General features: G+C 39.8%; 1 protein-coding gene across 1 annotated transcript; it reads left to right on the plus strand.

Annotated features, from left to right (window-relative positions):
• Nucleotides 1–1,147: 1,147 nt before the first annotated feature.
• On the plus strand, nucleotides 1,148–17,990 carry ap1g2 (adaptor related protein complex 1 subunit gamma 2). The gene is made up of 22 exons (XM_058639399.1): nucleotides 1,148–1,280; nucleotides 3,022–3,224; nucleotides 3,726–3,850; nucleotides 4,668–4,809; nucleotides 5,136–5,232; nucleotides 5,336–5,412; nucleotides 5,507–5,602; nucleotides 5,847–5,927; nucleotides 7,102–7,200; nucleotides 7,737–7,792; nucleotides 8,413–8,526; nucleotides 9,203–9,343; nucleotides 10,381–10,435; nucleotides 10,865–10,987; nucleotides 11,734–11,823; nucleotides 12,086–12,213; nucleotides 13,250–13,354; nucleotides 13,528–13,675; nucleotides 14,250–14,412; nucleotides 14,503–14,654; nucleotides 15,658–15,756; nucleotides 16,782–17,990. Exons 2-22 carry the CDS (start codon nucleotides 3,024–3,026, stop codon nucleotides 16,872–16,874), a joined length of 2,385 nt encoding a protein of 794 aa, XP_058495382.1. The 5' UTR covers nucleotides 1,148–1,280; nucleotides 3,022–3,023; the 3' UTR covers nucleotides 16,875–17,990.
• The last annotated feature ends 13 nt before the right edge of the window (nucleotides 17,991–18,003 follow it).

An 18,003-nucleotide genomic window follows, 5' to 3' on the forward strand; every position in this document is an offset into this window, starting at 1 on the left:
TAAACATTGAAGCCTGTGTGTTTGTCAATCACAGAAAAAATACACAATGATGCAATTGCATTTGCGGGCTGAGAATGTACAGTTGATGGTGAGGTGCCCCAGCTTCTTTGCCCGAGGCCCCCAGAATCTAGGAACGCCTCTGATCATTATGGAAACACTATAATGCAGATTTTCCTATCGTTCTGTCCACTACAAAGAATTGGATAACAAACTGTTACTGGTACATTTAATCTTGTGGAATAAGTTGCTGTTGCCAATTTGTTATTCTAAATCATCACAGCTATAAAGAATACACTGCACTTGGTGGATTAGATTATTAAAACTTGGCGAAAGTTATTATCGGATTACCTCTACACGTGTTTGGTGCCTCTGATCAGATTATCATTAGTGTAATTGGTGTTTTTTTTCGTTTTTTTAAATTGCTGCATTGTGCCGCATACAGCGCAGTGGTATCGTGCTGCATGCGGCACCTCATCAATGTTTCATCCACCTGTTGGCGCACCTGACGTAGAACGGGCGGAGGACATGAACAGTCGGGATCAAATTGCGGAAGTGGTGAGAAGGAATGACAGGTCTAGGTGGGTCATGATGTCACACGACCGAAAGTAAGGCCGGAAATAAGGAGATTTTGCCTTCATAATAAAGGCCACTTGCTCTGGAATTAACTTTTTGTTGAGATCTCATATTTATTATGTAGTTATATAGGAGCATATGCATACGAAATAGACTACACCCTGGCAAATTCCGTGTATTTATGGAGATTAATGCATATACATTTTAACTCATAAATTGTTTAAAGTATCACGGAAGGTCAAGTCCTCTGTGTTGGGAATTCTGGGGGTTTAAATGACCTGATATGGATTACAGATAGCTTTAAGATGTTCACCTTACTCAAACCATGTTCTATTTAGTATACCACTGTCACATGCTGATGGCTTAATCAATTTTAATAGCTGACCCTCATGTCATTAGTACAACTGTACTTGTATCTTAAAGTGTTCGTTTTATGGAACAAAATATCCCGAACACTGCTTTTCACAATTTAATAATTCCTTAATTTATTAAATGTTTCATTATTACAAGAGCCGTACTTTGTATGGTTTTGTTTTGAAATTCGTGAGAGGAAGTGGTGCGATTATTTGGAAAAGATTGACATACGGTGGTTGTAACTACAGTGTTGGTGCTTTCAACCAACTGACTGCTGTCGTGTGAAAGAGGGGGTCGGTTGAACCGGTCTTCTTTTTTAATATTATTCTGGCGTGTTCCCCTTCACTGTTCAGGTACGTTATTGTTTTGGACCAGACGCCATTCACGTTAACCGACTGTCATGCTAACTCGGCTAGCGCTTTAGCAGCAGAGCTTAGAGAGCGGGTTTGACAGCATCTGCAGGGTTAGCTGTGTTCGGTCAGTTGGCTAGCTCCTGGCTCATTTCACTGACTGCACCATCCACTGTGGGAGTGTCTCGCCAACTTGTTAGTTAACTCTGCAATTAGAACATGTTTCCACAGCGTCAGTGGGCCAAATATGTGAGTAAATAAATGGCAGTAACTTTCTGTGAGAGCTGCTGTGTAGTGTAAATAACTACAGTGTAAATAACCAGAATGATTAGCTTGTGCAAACCAGACTTGTGACGATGTGAGTGTTTGGTTCGCCGTTAGCTTTTCTTACAGTTTACTTTACAAAGAGCTACAGGCTGAGAAAATATGTAGGGATGTGACAATATAAAACAACCCAGGATATGATAATACCGCGGTAACAAGTCCACTGTACGATATTCAATGCACAACTGTGATAAGTGGTAAGTGAGATGAGAGCTCTGATTGCTTAAGGCTCTTTACATTAAACCTGCCCCCAGATTTTTGTCCAGATCTGGCTCTTTCAAAACATTTGGCTCATTTAAACAGATTATCTGGCCAAATTATCCTGTAGTGTGAGGGGTTACAAGACTTGATCGGACGCATCAGATTCTTCCCAATTTGAAATCATAACTGTATGTTTATATTCTGAAGTTGAATCACACAAGTTTCTGTGAGATCCCAAGTCCCTGGACTCTCCTCCCCGAAATTAAATGCCAAGTGTGTGGTCCTGCGTCTAGTCTGGGTTTTCTCAGGATTAAAACATTGAAAATAGGTTACAAAGTTGGTTGTGTCTGTGGTCTCTCACATTTTCAACATCAAGTCAGATTTGAAAATCCTCTAGTGTGGGGCAGGCTTTAGGGTAGTTGTGACATTATAGTTTCACACTCCAAACCATTACTATTTCATAAAGAAGAAGGGGATAACAAAAAATTTACAGATGGGGTATATGTGAAAACACAATTTTATGCTATCTGATGAGTGCAAAATAAAACAATATCATTAAAAAGCAACAGTTCACTTTCTGTGCTTCTAGTGAGTTGGCACCACATTATTGATCAAAATGTGTAGGCTGCTGCTGTTTTGTCTTGTTGCTGGTCAATTTTTCTCAGCTTCGTTCTGGAATTTCAAAAGAAACACAGCACTGTTGATAGTGTTGCAAATGAATATCTAATCCAATAGTCATTTCTTCTAAAGGACATTTTGTTTCGATTATCCTAATTTCTATTGCAGAAAGTGTTGACGCTTGAGGGAGGTGGAAGGTTTGCATATTGATAAAAGTAAATGCAAATAAGTGCTATGGAATCAGATTCATTAAATAAAGGATGACATTAAGAAATCATGTGACTGAAACAGCATTACAGGAAACTCGCATAAACGCACATTTACTTTGAGTAAATCATTTATTATGCCATGGCATTCTTGCTTCCCTCAGCTCTGCTTCACTGTAGCTAAAGCAAAAGTACAGTTTTTGCCTGGAAGTCTATCGTTTGATACAGTCAAAGTCCAAGATGTAATTGAGACACTTTTGTTATTGTGAAATTGACAACACTATTTCATCCCTACTAACATGATTCAATGCTTCACAGTTAAGTAGTTTGTTCTCTGTTCGTATTCATTTATATATGTATATATTAACACTTGCACTCACACACAAACCCTTTAGCCATGTCTCCATCGATACCCTTGCAAGAGATGATCCGGGCCATCAGGTCCGCCAGGACACAGTGTGAGGAGCGGGGTGTCATCCAGAGGGAGTGTGCAGCCATTCGGGCTCAGTTCAGACAGGCCGACAATGGGGCGCGATCGCACAACCTGGCGAAACTGCTCTACGTGCACATGTTGGGCTATCCTGCTCACTTTGGTCAGGTGAGAGGATTTTGCTAATGCCTGTCATGGGTTTGCTTGGGTTCACAGGGTCCATTTATCAGGGTGAGAAACATCATGCTTGTTTAAACTGGGTTTAGTTCATTGCTGTATTGTTCTGAAATAAGACAGCCTAAATGTCTTGCTCTGTGGGCTCAGGAAAATTGAGCACACAATGGAACTGGGAATACATATGAGACACACAGCACATTGTTGCTGGATGGATGATGTTGCCTCTGCATGCATGCAAACACGTTTTTTTTCTGGCTCAGACTTCCTCCTTCATCAGAACACTGTGAACTCCCACAAGCTGTCTTCGGCTTTGGGAGTTCATGTCAAGTCTATAATGGTGGATGGTTGAAAGTGGGCCACTGCATTGTGCTTCCCAGATCCAATGCAGCAGCTCTGGAGCCTCATGTCCAACTGAGAATTCCCTCACAGGCATCTGTACTGTCAATTATCGAAGGAACTTCACATCAAATGTGTTGTGGCTATTCTTATTAGATGGAGTGTGTTAGGATGATTGCCAGCCCTCGCTACAGTGAGAAGCGCGTGGGATATCTGGGAGCCATGATGCTGCTGGATGAAAAGCAGGACGCCAGCCTGCTCATCACCAACTCCATCAAGAAGTAAGCACAACACAAGCTAAACAGTAATAAGTGTCATTTCGACAACAACAATTAAAATAGTCTGGTGATATAGAGATAATATTACAGTAATACCATTTAATTTCCGAAGAAATATCCAGGGAAGCCTGGTAATGAGCATAACTATATTTATTTACATTAAAAACTTTGGAAATAATAATTGGTAATTACCAAATTATGATTTTAAAATGTATCCTCTCTTATGGCCCACACACTTGTCCACTGTTATTTCTAAGCTGTTACTTGGTTGTTACTACAGAAAACGATGGTATTACCATAATATTTCCGAAAAATTATTGCCACACTATTATCATGTTGTCACTGCAGTGTGATGTAAAATGTTATTTCGTTGGGTTCTTAATTAGCAAAATACAGTGTCTGGTTACAGATCTTGGGAAGTCTTTTGCACATGTGAATAAAAATGTATTGATCCTTTTGTGCCTTAAGAGGGCGATGCAAACGCAACTAGAGTGCGCACGCTTTCTATCACCGCTACTCTGTTTGAATCTGGCTCTGTATCAGGACCAAAATGTAATATTTCATCTGTCCAAATCTACATCCCCTGAAAATCTAATCCAAATACATCCCTTTGAGTTATGCTGCACAAACACAGACAGACAAATGCGGTCAAAAACATACGGAATAAGTGTATTAACACACTCAAATCATTGTGGGTATTTAACGCACATCACATTGTTCATCACTTTGAGGGGTTCTCATATTATTTATTTAAAATGTTGAATTGTTGACACTGTTGTATTTGTGTTTCTGGCTATGTGTGTGCATGTGTGTTTTCTAGTGACCTATCTCACAGTAACCAGTATGTACAGTCTCTGGCTCTGTGCACACTAGCCTGTATGGGTTCAGCAGAGATGTGCCGAGATCTGGCACCAGAGATCGACAGGCTGCTCCGAGCCTCCAACTCCTATATTAAGAAGAAGGTGAGGTCTTTGGATTACTTCACGATAACTGCTAATTATTCATCAGAAATTAAAATTATTAACATTGAATCCTGTGTTGGTATGAATGAGTAGTTCTGCATTAGTATGTCAGTGTCAATTTTTCTTTCTTCCTCAAGAAGTTGTCTTGATGGAAGACAATCAGAAATTTAGATTTTTATTAAGTAATATTGATCCATATAAAAATGACTTACAGATACATATTGGCCTATTAACACTTTTTTTTTAAATTTTTTGTTTGTCCTAAATCTATCTGAATCCTTTTAGTATCTGCTCAGTGTCATTGTAACTCCACTCTCACTCTTCAGGCTGCTCTGTGTGCTGTTCACATTGTGAGAAAAGTCCACGAGCTCGGGGAGCTTTTTGCCCCGGCGGCTCGGTCTCTCCTGACTGAAAAGAACCATGGTTAGTTGATCTTAATAACACAAGACTTATCAATTACCTTTTTACCATTTTCGTTGTTACTGCTTCTAAATACTCTCCTCATTTTCCACCCATCTGTCCAAAGGTGTTTTACATGGTGCTGTGGTCCTCATCACTGAGCTGTGTGAGCGCAATCCTGAGGCACTTGAGCGATTCAGGAAGGTACGAGAGGCCCACATGTCTTTCAGGATCTGTTGAGTTCAGTGTCAGTGCAACAGGTGCAACACATTGTAACGCGTTTGTGCTGTGCCTGTAGACGGTGCCAGATCTGGTGCAGATCATGAAAGGGCTGGTCATTTCCGGTTATTCTCCAGAACATGATGTGGCAGGAATCAGTGACCCCTTTCTACAGGTCAGTCACTTTTTTTTCACTCACTTAATTTAAAGATGACTTTTTTGGTTATTTTGTGTAGTAGAGGTTTTATTAGCACTGCAGTACATTTCCATGTCATTACTACACTGAATATAGAACCCAACCATGTGTTTCACTTCTCTCAACAACTCTCTTACTTCTCAAATCAGTCTTTGCCCTGTTTTGCTAATTTGGTCCAAAATAACCCTTATTCCAGCGGTTTGATCTCTTTTTACTTCCTCAGGTTCGCATCTTGAGGTTGCTGAGAATCCTCGGACGCCACAACGAAACAGCCAGTGATGCCATGAACGACCTTCTTGCTCAGGTGCATTACGCGCTTACAAGTGTTCTGTCGGTGATGTCATCCTGTCCCCCACTGAGCAAATACTCAGAATATATTAGTTATTCTAATATATTAGACCAATAATCTTTCACTAACTCCAGCTTTAACACATTTCACTTTCTGTTGTTTTTAAAAATTGTGGCAAATGAGCACTTTTTTTTCTGATCATTTATGATGTTGTCAGTAAAAAACACAGTCACAGTCAGTGCCATAAGAAAGATGGAGAACATAACATTTTTGGTTTCTGTCCCCCCATCCATAAAAATCACATGAGTCAAAGAGATCAGACGGAACAAAAATGCATAAATAGGGAAAACAAACTACTAGAAAACACAATAATAATTTAAGCAAATGACAATAACAACAACAACAATAATCATAATAGTGATAATAAAACTAATCATGGCCTAAATCATTCACAACAACTCCACCCCCACCAACCAGGGAATGGCATACATGTATAATGCATATGAATGGTACATATGAAATCAAATCTTTATAGCAAAGCATTAATGCTGTCTAGTAGCTCGAACCAGAGCGTAATCTTTTTAATTTATGCTCTAGAAAACTCAATTTGTGCAGTATCTCTGTAGAAAGAGAGCCATTTCCTCACAGACGGTGTATGAGGTGGTTTCCAATGACAAGCTATCATCCATTTAGCAGCTGAGAGCAGCTAAAAGGGAGGCGTCATTTAGAAAAGGCAGATACTGTGAATGAGGAATTGAACTCTTAGTAAATTTAGACATGATCTTTGTAGTATTTTCTTTAAACCCCTTTCACCTCCAAGCACTGCTAGACCATGTGTAAAAAGGTGCCAGTGATATTGTCTAGGCAAAACTCACAATCATAATTTATTCAAGTTTTAAAAAGTAACAAGCTAAAACTTTCCATTTGAGACGTTTCTTTTGGTGTTGATGTGATGATTTATACTATACTTACTTGAAAATGACTCAGTGCATGTGTCCAAGACACTTACACACATTCAACTGTGCGTGTTTAAAAACAGCCAAAAAATATACTTGTGTCACTTTGTGTCAGCAAAAAGAAAAATGATAATTTATTCAGAAATGACACAGTCTTACAGCCACAGTGGAACTTATGTATTTGTGTGTGTGTGTGTGTGTGTGTGTGTGTGTGTGTGTGACTTGTCATACAGGTGGCGACCAACACTGACAGCACTAAGACTGTCGGCAATGCTGTGTTGTACGAGACTGTTCTCACGGTGCTGGACATCAAGTCAGAGAGCGGCCTCCGGGTGAGACATCAGCTGTGTTTGAAAGTGTGGTTGGCCAAAGTAGACATTCATAGCCTTTTCCTTCACAACATCTTTAAATATACCCAGGACAAACAAAGTGATTGGATAAGTTTTTACATACCAGTTTACTTTCTTTCTGTTATGTATTTACTTATCAGCTGTAGTTAGCTATAAGCTCATTTATACCTGGTGTTCCTGGGCAGCAAACAGAATCTTCAGCAAGAAAATTGGATTTAAAACTGTAACGCATAACGTATATAACTAACATAAGCAAATGTCCACTACATTCAAACCACTGTAACAGTGAAATTAATAAAAAAACAAAACACTTTTTCAAAAGAAAACCCACTAAAATGATATCAGCAGCAACAACAAGGCTTCACAACATTTCAACATTTATCATTTAACATTTATTTATTTATGTATTGCTATTGGGAAGCCGACTATCGGATCACCTACTCTGTCTTTATTAACCCTGTTAATACAGAGGAAATAGTGTTGGGTAATGCTCACATGCTTTATTTTGCGTGTCACAGGTTCTAGCCGTGAACATCCTGGGAAGATTTCTCCTGAACAACGACAGGAACATTCGGTCAGTCCTATTCACTTCTATTCCTCTCTACTTACTCGTTCTCTCTCTTCTCTTCCTTTCTTTGTTTGCCATTTTAACTTTTTTCTTGCATATGGTCAAACAGAAACTTGCTAAACTCACTGTAGACCTCCCAACCGGCTGTTATCAGTCTGTGCTTTTTCCTCTAGAGCCACACCAGAAGGTTACTGTCTGGCTCTTGCTGCTGATCTCTCAGTTTTGGGCCGTGTCATTTTCCACCAGGATGTGAGAGGGCTTGTTGGAATTCTTCGGGGTTTTCTTTTGTTAGTATTTGTTTTAGGGTTTTTCTATCCAGGGATCATATGGTGAGGCAGGTCTGTCTGGTTTTCACCTTCAGGGCCCACAAGTCTCTGTGGCTGTGTGACACTAATGGGACTGGCTTATTCCTGTGGGAACTGCTCGATTAGATACCATCTCTCCTGTGTGCTCACATTAATACTTGATCAGTTCATCAAGCATTTCAAGTGGGCAGATCAATTATTTATGTGGTAACGCTGGGAATGATAAGTCGGTTTGGATTAATCCTCATTTTTGGCTGATGAAGACCATGAAGTGTAAAAGTACTTAATGTTTATATTTGTCTGTTGTTTATATTTGTCCAGGTATATTGCTATGATGTCCCTTCAGAAGATTGTAGGGACAGACCACAATGCAGTGCAGCGCCACAGGGGAACCATAGTGGACTGCCTGAAGGACCATGATGCTTCTGTCAAACGGTAACTTTCACTTTGTTTTGAAAACCCGACCCTCCATCCCATAATGTGTGAAGAAAGACTTCTAATATGGTACAAGCTTTTTTCCAGTTTAGAAATATTTACCTGCTTGCTGCTCAGATATTAGTTCAAAACACATCAGCACAAACAACATCGTTTCCTTCACGATCGGTGTCTACCAGTCACGTTTTGTCACCTGAGCTGTTTCAATGAGGCACAATTTCCTCTGCAGCACCCCATTCTCTTTACACTAATATTTTATATTTCATATGAAATAACTGCTTTTTTCCTGATAATATTTCTATATTAAAGCTGTTATATTAATTTATTTTTCAAAATGATATTCAAATATTCAAAAATAAGTTTCAAATATTATTCTTAAGTACCGTCTTAAGAACAATTTTGAAAATAAACCACAAAACCAACAGTGCTTGCCCCCCCCCCCCTCTGACATTTGCATGATTTTTGTTAATAAATCGTCTATACTCAAGAATGTAATACACGACTCATGTAAATCATGACATAATATCTAATACTGTCCCAGTGGGAAGGCAGTGCATGGTTAGCAGAAGACTTCTTTATAAACCAAAACAGATTTGTGTCTACAGTGAGTCACGCTCCTGTCACATTTGTATATATTGTAGTTCCAATGATTGTTCCTCTCCTCCTGTCCCTGCAGCCGTGCATTGGAGCTCTCCTTAGCTCTGGTGTCAGCGTCCAACATCCGCTCCATGATGAAGGAGCTGCTCCTCTTCCTCTCCTCCTGCCCTCCTGAGCTCAGAGCTCAGACTGCCAGTGGCATATTCAACGCCGCAGAAAGGTGAGTAAAACTGCTGACACATTCATGTGCACAAACAGGGTTGTGTTATGGACTCATTCTGTATCTATGCATGCAAGCACACAGACGGCCGTGTGCATGGATTTACTGTGCTGCTCTGTGCCAAGCTGGGATTACATTTTTACAAAAGGAAGAGATGACAATGTAAATGTGATTTAGCCATTTTGAAGTGACACTATGTAACTAAAGCTGAACATGCTGTGGCAACCACACCACAATGAAATCAGTGACCTTTCACAATGAGTTTAAGCTGTTATTTTAAGGGGGAAAATGCATAGTGTTGCTATAAGTGTAAAAGCTGTAACAAAAGAGTCAGTGCTTCGTATATGCTGTATGTGGCTCGATGTCTTTCTGTGTCTGTCTCCACTCTCAATCAGATCTCTGTCCATTTAGCAGCCACTGTGACAATCAATAGCTTTCAGTGTTTTTGCTGTTTCTCACTCAACCACTTAATGCACCTCTCTGTTTGTGTGTGAGTCTCTTTGTGTGTGTGTGTGTACGTGCAAGTGGTCGTATGGTGCAGATGCAATTTTTTCTGTGTGTGCAGTGATGGGACACAGTGGAATTTATCAAGATAAAAAAAACCTTTTAATAAGTTAATATTATTGAATGGGAAAACTGTTAATACTGTATTTCACAAGATGCTTAAAAATGCTGTATAACTCGCCAACAAACAACTCTGGTTATATCTTAGTATATATCTAAGTGCCACAAGGGGAATCTGCATCTTTCTAGTCAATTTGGGACTTTTTTGATCTTTGTATGTATATATATATATATATATATATATATAGATGTTTTTTTATCTGCTATGCAACAAAAACTATTTGTTACTTTCTATAAAAAAATGTACATTGGAAGTGATTTTAGTGTGTTTTTGTGCCATTTTAAGAGTTTAAAGCAGGTTTTTACAAATATGACATGAAGTAGTCATCTCCATGCCTGTGTGTGTGTGTGTTTCTGAGTCACCCTCAAGCACCACTGAGTTAGTTGTGTGTGTGTGTGTGTGTCTCTGTCAGGTATGCACCCTCCCAGCGCTGGCACATTGACACCATCCTGCATGTCCTCACCACGGTAAATACAGACTGAGCCACTCACCCTGCTGCCTCTGACATGAGCCTGACACTCACAACTACTTAAACTTCGTCTGCTGCCACCATTAATATGTCAGGCCTAAGTGCATAACAACAAAATGACTGTACAAACCTTGTCCTGAAAAGACTTTTGAACATGTCCTTCCCTTTAATTTCACCCTCAATTTCGGCAAAAGACGAAATGTGTGGTACAAGCTAATGCTTGCATTAATCCTTCGTGTCTCAAAAACAATGAGTACAAATGTGGCAAAAATGAAGGAGTTCATCCTTTTTTGCTAATATCAGTTGTAACGAAATATAGGGGAAATCCCAAATACTGACACCAGCTGTTCAGCTAATGGATGTTTTGTTCATGTTGGTGAGAGAGCTTTTGTGTGTATGTGTTTGACTTTGCTTTCCACTCTGCCAGGCAGGGGGCGACGTGAGAGATGAGACTGTGCCCAACCTGATCCAGCTCATCACCAACACTTCTGAACTGCACTGTTACACTGTCCACAAGCTTTACCGGGCTCTGCTCACTGACATCTCTCAGGTGTGTGTCCTCTATTGTCGTTTGGACAAAACCACATCTGTGAGGACATTTTATTAAGATTATTAAGGTTAGGGTAATGGGCTACAGAATACTGTCTGTTAGTGCCTGTTTTTAAAGCCTTCGTCTGATTAACGTGTTGGTCAACAGCTGTTCCTGGAAGATATTTTATTACAAGTTTATACATCTGTATATTTGATTGAGTCACATTTATTCTAAGTGGATTAAACAGCTCAAAAAGAGACTTTTCCACACAGCTGAATGGGAATGTGGCCTCAGACTCATGGACCCCACTGTAAAATGATAACATTGATTTAGTACATCTATGTGATTCTGTTTGCAAGCAGACATAAAACACAGAAAATACACCCAAATGTTGGAAAAACTTGAGAAGCATAGAGAGGTCTGTTACTCTAGGTCAGGGCATTTACCCACACACACTGTATTACTAAAAAGTGCATTTACACATTCACCTATAGCAACACCCACTGCCAGTGATGTAAACATTTCAAACCCTGGATATAACTGAGTGTAGATAAATTACAGTCAAATTAAAAAGTTTCCATCCTTTAACAGCCTGAGCTGGTTTGTGTCTATGGCTGTGAGAATAGCTACACTTCAGAAAAAAGACCAGATCTAATGCAGTAAACTGCTTTGATGACATGAAGCTAGTTTTTCAAGAACTGAATAACTTCATTCAGTGTTGATGCACAATAACAAGTCATATTTGGCTCTGTGGGTTCGTACAGCAACCTCTGGTGCAGGTGGCCTGCTGGTGTATTGGGGAATATGGAGACCTGCTGTTGAAAGGAGAGTGCCAGGAGACTGAGCCTGCACAGGTACATCAAGCACAACTAATGTTCATTTACATTTTCATATGAATTATTGGTCTTAACGACTTAAATATGCACTTCAGCAGTTATCCTAATTATTGCAGGGCCATGATAACTTTTCTGTCCAATGTTCTGTACTGTAGATTTTTCCTACAAAAAATCCCTTTTGTTTTGTTTGGAATGTACACAGGCATATAAAGTGTAATTTAATTTTTATAAAACTGTGATGACATTTCTCAGACCCTGTAATGACATGTGTCTTGATCAGGTCACTGAAGACGATGTCCTGGACTCCTTGGAAACGGTCCTACAGTCCCACATGTCGGCCCCAGCAACCAGAGGCTTTGCTCTCACCGCCACCATGAAACTGAGCACACGCATCACCGATAATGTGGAGTAAGAATCGCTTTAAGTCACTCGCAGCACACAGACACCGCGTGTAATGAACAGCATGGTAACAGGCCACTGAGTTTAAGAAAGGTCTGTTGGTCAAAAGCACTGACTGAATCCTTGTGTCGAAAAGAAAACACTTGCCATTTATTGAGAAACAAAATCTCCCATACGCTGCTATTTTTAAACATACAAACACAATATTTTTTTTATTTTTTTATTTTTTGAAATGTATATTTTTTTAGACTTTATTTCAAGGTCAGACTGAAGTGTGAATGAGAGAGAGTGGAACAACAAACAAAGAATCCGACACACATTTCAGCACTCCACCTTCATTAGGCAAATGGTATGTGACACTGAGAAGCCATCTTGAATAGGAGTAGCTGTGTGACTGTTCACTGATGCATGTGCAGATCTGAAGACACTCACCGCTTTATCCTCCACATGAGGGTTGTGGGGGAGCTGGAACCGATCCCAGCTGACATACGGCGAAAGGCGGGGTCACACCCTGGACAGAGCGCCAGTCCATTGAGCGGGGCAAACATACAGAGACTAACAACCATTCACTCTCACAATCATTTTGGTGTCCAATTTACCTCTGCATGTTTTTGGACTGTGGGAGGAAACCGGAGAACCTGGCAGAAAAAAACACAAAAAAAACACCCACACGGGGAGAACATGCCAACTGCACAAAGAAAAGGCCTTTGGTCAAACCAGGATTTGCCATTAGGCAACAATGCTAGCCACTATTCCACCGTGTGGTTTGCTGAAGACACTCAACATTAAAATCAATATCATGTAATAGTAAAAAATGTAAAACCTCTCTGTACCAGCAGTGACAACAAAAAATGATGCAAGGCAATCTCATCCAGACTCAATAAGACATAATAATAATAATAATAATGATAATTAATTATATAATAATAATGATAATTTTGTGTCGCCATCACACATTTATAGGTTTGATTTTCACTGAGACAGTTTTGGAAAACAGATTGTGTCTCTCCTAACTCCCCCTCTGTCTTTTCCCCACCATCTCCAGTCGTATCCGAAGCATTGTCAGCATCTATGGCAGCTGTATCGATGTGGAGCTCCAGCAGAGGGCAGTTGAATACAATGCTCTGTTCAAAAAATATGACCACATGAGGTACGCAAAGCAGCGCGATGAAGAAGTTAATATTTTCTGTTCTTTAAATGCCGTATACATGTTCAAAGAATCCTCTGACGTAGAGTTGTTTTGACTTATTGTGGTGGTTACAGGTAAATAAATCTGTTTGTTTTCTTGCCAATGTAAAGCTGAGATGCTCCTTCTCTCCACAGAGCAGCAGTGCTGGAGAGGATGCCTGTAATCGAAAAGAACTCCTTAGGTCAAACCAATGGAGATTTCGCAGGGGAAGCCATAAAGGCGATCCAGCCAGCCATAGTGAAGCAGGGAGAGCCACCACTGCTACTGCAACCTGCTAATCAGGTACATCATGATATAGATGATGATAGTGTCATGTTATATGAAATAACTTTGCTGATCAATGATCAAGGACATTTGTTTTCACACATGCTGCACCAACAGTTTTGGTTTAGTTAATTAGGATCCACCATTAGCTACTTCATTACAGCAGCGATTCTTCCACAAAAAAACACCTTAAAATATCATCGTGTTGTACGATGATCATAGATAAGACACGGCACATACACACACAACCTCCTGATGTTACATTATTATCGTTAATGTAAGGTAAATAGTTACAGAACTGTCATTAATGTCAGAACTCTTTAGAGTTGCTGTTTTAGCAACACTTTAAATGTCATTGTTTTCTTCAATGGTATATTTAAAAAGTGAATTCCATTCATGCAAAGCTGTGTACAGAACCATTCCTTTGATGTTATTTGTTTGTTAGTGTTTTGTTTTTCGTTTTATTATCAAAACACCACATATTACAAATTAAAAATCTTTTACATTCTCAAAAAAACTTGTTTGGGTTAAGACTCGGATGAAGAAGTTGTAGCGTAACTTTCTGTCTGTGGTGTGTGATCTTTGTCTTCAGGTGTGTGACCTTTTGGACCTGCTGGGCGGCTCTGAGGAGCCTCTGCAACCCAGTTCAGTGCAGAGTGGCACAGCATCAGGACTGCCCATCAACAACAGCAGCACCGCAGGAGGAGACCTCCTGGATCTGCTTGGAGGGTTTGAACCGACGCCCGCTGCACAAGGTCTGACACATACACTAGTAGAGCCTGACAGGTTGAAAGAAAAATGATATTTATAATATCATTTTTCTTTTTTCTTTTTTTTTACCTTAGCTCCTGCAGTGACGGTGTATGAGAAAGACGGTGTGAATTTGACACTACTGTGTGAGAAACACTCAGACACTGGCCTCACAGTCACACTCACAGCCTCTAACTCCAATGACTCGGACATCAGCAGCTTCACCCTGCAAGCCGCCGTACCCAAGGTTTGTGTCTGTGCCACACACACACACACACTGTGCCCAACAGGTTTCCTGTGTCACACCTTCTATGTGACTCATCATAAACTTCCATTCATCTCGTGTTGGCACTAAGAGGAGAAAAATGACCTGACTCTCATTTCAAGTCTCTTTATTAAGGTTGGAGCTTGGACAGATTTATGTTGGCTGGTTGACTGGTCAGGTTCAGGATTTGTTCTGGTGGAAGATGAAGAGGAGGAGCTTACATTCTATAGAAAAAAAAAACTTCCTTATTTCTTTTAAGCTTAAAAATCTCATATATTATACTTTTAGGTTTAAAAATGAAATACATACTTACTTTTAACGTGGAATAGAAAACTTTTTGGATAAAACTTGTTATATGATGTTAAATCCGATTTCACAGTGTAATGGCGACAGAAAAACAACAACCCACCACAAGTATATTGATTCCCTAAAAAGGCTGGTTAATACTTTAAGCATGCGTCTGTGTGCAGACGTTGGCTCGGGTCTGTAAATAGCCTCCACCCATTTCCACGGTGACCCTACTTAAATGCCAACGAAACATGCTTCCTGTAGCACAACACTTCCCTATCCCGTCGGTGGTGAGATCTTGTTTTGGTCGAAAAGACAACGATGAAGAGTATATCATGAATACCACCAGTACTCCCACATGTACAACTCAAAAGTGCTCAAAGAATACAAGGACATACAAAAGAGGGACAACTCTTGGGAGAAGAATTGCTAGTTTAATATCGACACGTATAATTACTAGACTTGAACGATGTCTGTTGCCTCTTTAAATTATACCAAAAAGTTTGCATTTTCTCACCAGCAGTTTCTCGGTCTTCAGTCAAACTTTTCTCACACTCATGAGCTCAGCATGTGTCGCAACTTGGTGTCGCCTCTGTTGTCAGCGTTTAGGGTCTGCCATTTTCTCTGTGTGACGGGAGGAACAACATGAATGTGTCCTGAGCTTTGGACTTCAAAGTTGTATTTGATCTCCCTGCAGAGTGTCCAGTTACACATGAAGGCCCCCAGTGGGGACTTCCTCCCTGCGAGAGGCGCAGCTAAGGTGACCCAGATGGTGGTCCTCAACAACCCAAACAAGGTGGGTTGCAAAGACTGTAGTCGCACACACAACACACACAAAGCTAGGATCAGCACTGCTCAAATAGTTTTACTTTATATAATTGAAATCAAATCATCCGAGTGATTCTTTACATCTGAATAACCGTTGTATTTAATTTTTTTTTAAAAACAAAAAACCTCCATAACTGCCAAATGAAGCTGTTTTCCTGCTCCAGGTTTCATTTTTTAACTCTCATCTCAGATGAACGGTACATGAGAACTACACTTCTGCGCCTCCTCTGGTCTCATTTTACAGCCTTGCAACTAAACCTTTAACATGATGGGAGGCTTTGGCCAATCACATCACATGACAGGGCAGTTTCACAAAAGACAGGCCCATCTGTTCAGGCTGCTAAAGAAACGTAGCACAGCAAGATGGCAGTCTCCGTAATGCAGTGCTCTTTCCTAAACTACGTATTTAAGGATTCTTCGAAGGCTAGGAAAACATAATTATTTTTATTTGTATGCAGTTATGCACTTATACAAACATACTTACGGGTATATATTCAATTTCTATCAATAAAATCTCCCAAATGTAACACACTCGTTTGTGTTTGCATGCATGTTAAAAATCCGATTTTAGTCGGATTAAGACAATAATTCTCTTTTCTTAATGTCTCCAGTCGGACTAAGCATATACATGCAGGAGTAAAAGGACTATGAATCGCATTATCTAGGTATGTTAGTCTGATTAAGACCAGCTCGAATTTAGTGGGACTAACGTGTTTACACCAAGAAAACAGAATAATAATTTCCTAGTCTGACTAAAATTGGACTTTAGTTTTAAAATCTAATTTAGGAGATTTTAAAACATTGACCCAGAAGTAGGAGATGGCACGTACGAAACACTAGCACTAGCTTATAGAGACATACAGCACCACCTACAGAGGCGGACGTATAGGCAAGCTGTTTAATTGCCTGTGTGTATGTAAAGGTACTGACTGAACCTTTAAGCTGAGCTCATCAGACCTACTTCATGACATCTCGTCTGTATTTCTCCTCCAGGTGAATCTGAAGATGAGGGTCCGCATATCTTACACCAGCCAAGGATCAGCCTGTCAGGATACAGTCCAGATTGACTCTTTCCCAGGACTGTGACAGCTGTTAGTCACTGCAGCTGGAATACGACATCACTCTGCGGATGAGTCAGCAGGCGTCGCCGTAACTGAGAGCCTGCTGTAAAAACTGAAAGCTGCTTTTTCTCAAACGCCCAGGTTTTTTTTTCTCTTTCTTGTTTTTTTTTTAGGGCAGAGAAACACTGGTTCTTTCACGGGACATCACAGCCTGGTGTTAGGAGCCTCGGTTTTTCTTCTCTCCTGGAGCTGAAGTATTAATGTGATTAATGACACAAGCTTTGGAATATTCAGGTAAAACATGGAAATCATAATAAAACTGAAGTTTTTAGTACATTTTCGGCAACAACTGTCCATATAAATATTATTTATCACCTAGTGTTTTTAATTATGTTTACTGTATTCAGAATGGTTCCATTCATAGTTATATACTTTATATGGCTTCTGTCCAACAGTATGAGACACTAAGTCAACTTGCTCCGTGTGTAAACTCCAACGCAGTGAGTTCTCACTGTTCCTGCTTACCTCTTCCTTCTTCGCCTTAATTGAAAAGCAGCTCAACACTAATTACAACTCATGTGAAGTTCTTTCATCCCAAACATTTGATTTTATAAAGATTTTAAAAGACTAAAACACAGCCACACGTCATGATTTCTCAGTGCATCCAATTCATAATTTTCCCCCTTGTGCCTTTAACCACCTCAAATATTTAGGTTTTCTAAAAGAAAATAATAATGTAGTTTTATCTTTTCCTGACCATTGTTCATTGTACAGACTCCACATGAAGTTGATTTATTTTCTGGAGAATATTAATGTGATGCAAGAAGTAGAACGGGGCATGATGCCGTTTCCAAGGTGTACATTTTCGATGTTAAGTAAAGAACACTTTATTGTAGAGGAACAAAAAAAAGTGGGCAGTCAGATATTCGATTTGAAAAAAGTAAGTTATGTCATCACTTTAAAACGAGACTGGACGTAAGCAACGGTGTTCTAATTCCACTCGGTGCAATCAGAGTTTGAGATCATAACTAAAATGCACAGAAATCACCAGGTTAAGGGGTTATACCAACTGTTTGTATTGTCTCTGACTCTTCAGTCTCATGTAATTTTCTACATAAAAAAAGAGTTTTCAGGATCCTCAGATCTGTCTCTGT

This window comes from Solea solea, chromosome 1 (genome assembly GCF_958295425.1).
Source record: "Solea solea chromosome 1, fSolSol10.1, whole genome shotgun sequence".
NCBI classification, from domain to species: domain Eukaryota; kingdom Metazoa; phylum Chordata; class Actinopteri; order Pleuronectiformes; family Soleidae; genus Solea; species Solea solea.

Excerpts from the sequence above, each read along its gene's own strand:
- ap1g2 (XM_058639399.1), top strand. The coding sequence starts at position 3,024 with ATGTCTCCATCGATACCCTTGCAAGAGATGATCCGGGCCATCAGGTCC. Across the intron at positions 11,824-12,085 it reads AGGAGACTGAGCCTGCACAG|GTCACTGAAGACGATGTCCT; the intron begins GTACATCAAGCA and ends TGTCTTGATCAG. Across the intron at positions 12,214-13,249 it reads CGCATCACCGATAATGTGGA|TCGTATCCGAAGCATTGTCA; the intron begins GTAAGAATCGCT and ends CACCATCTCCAG.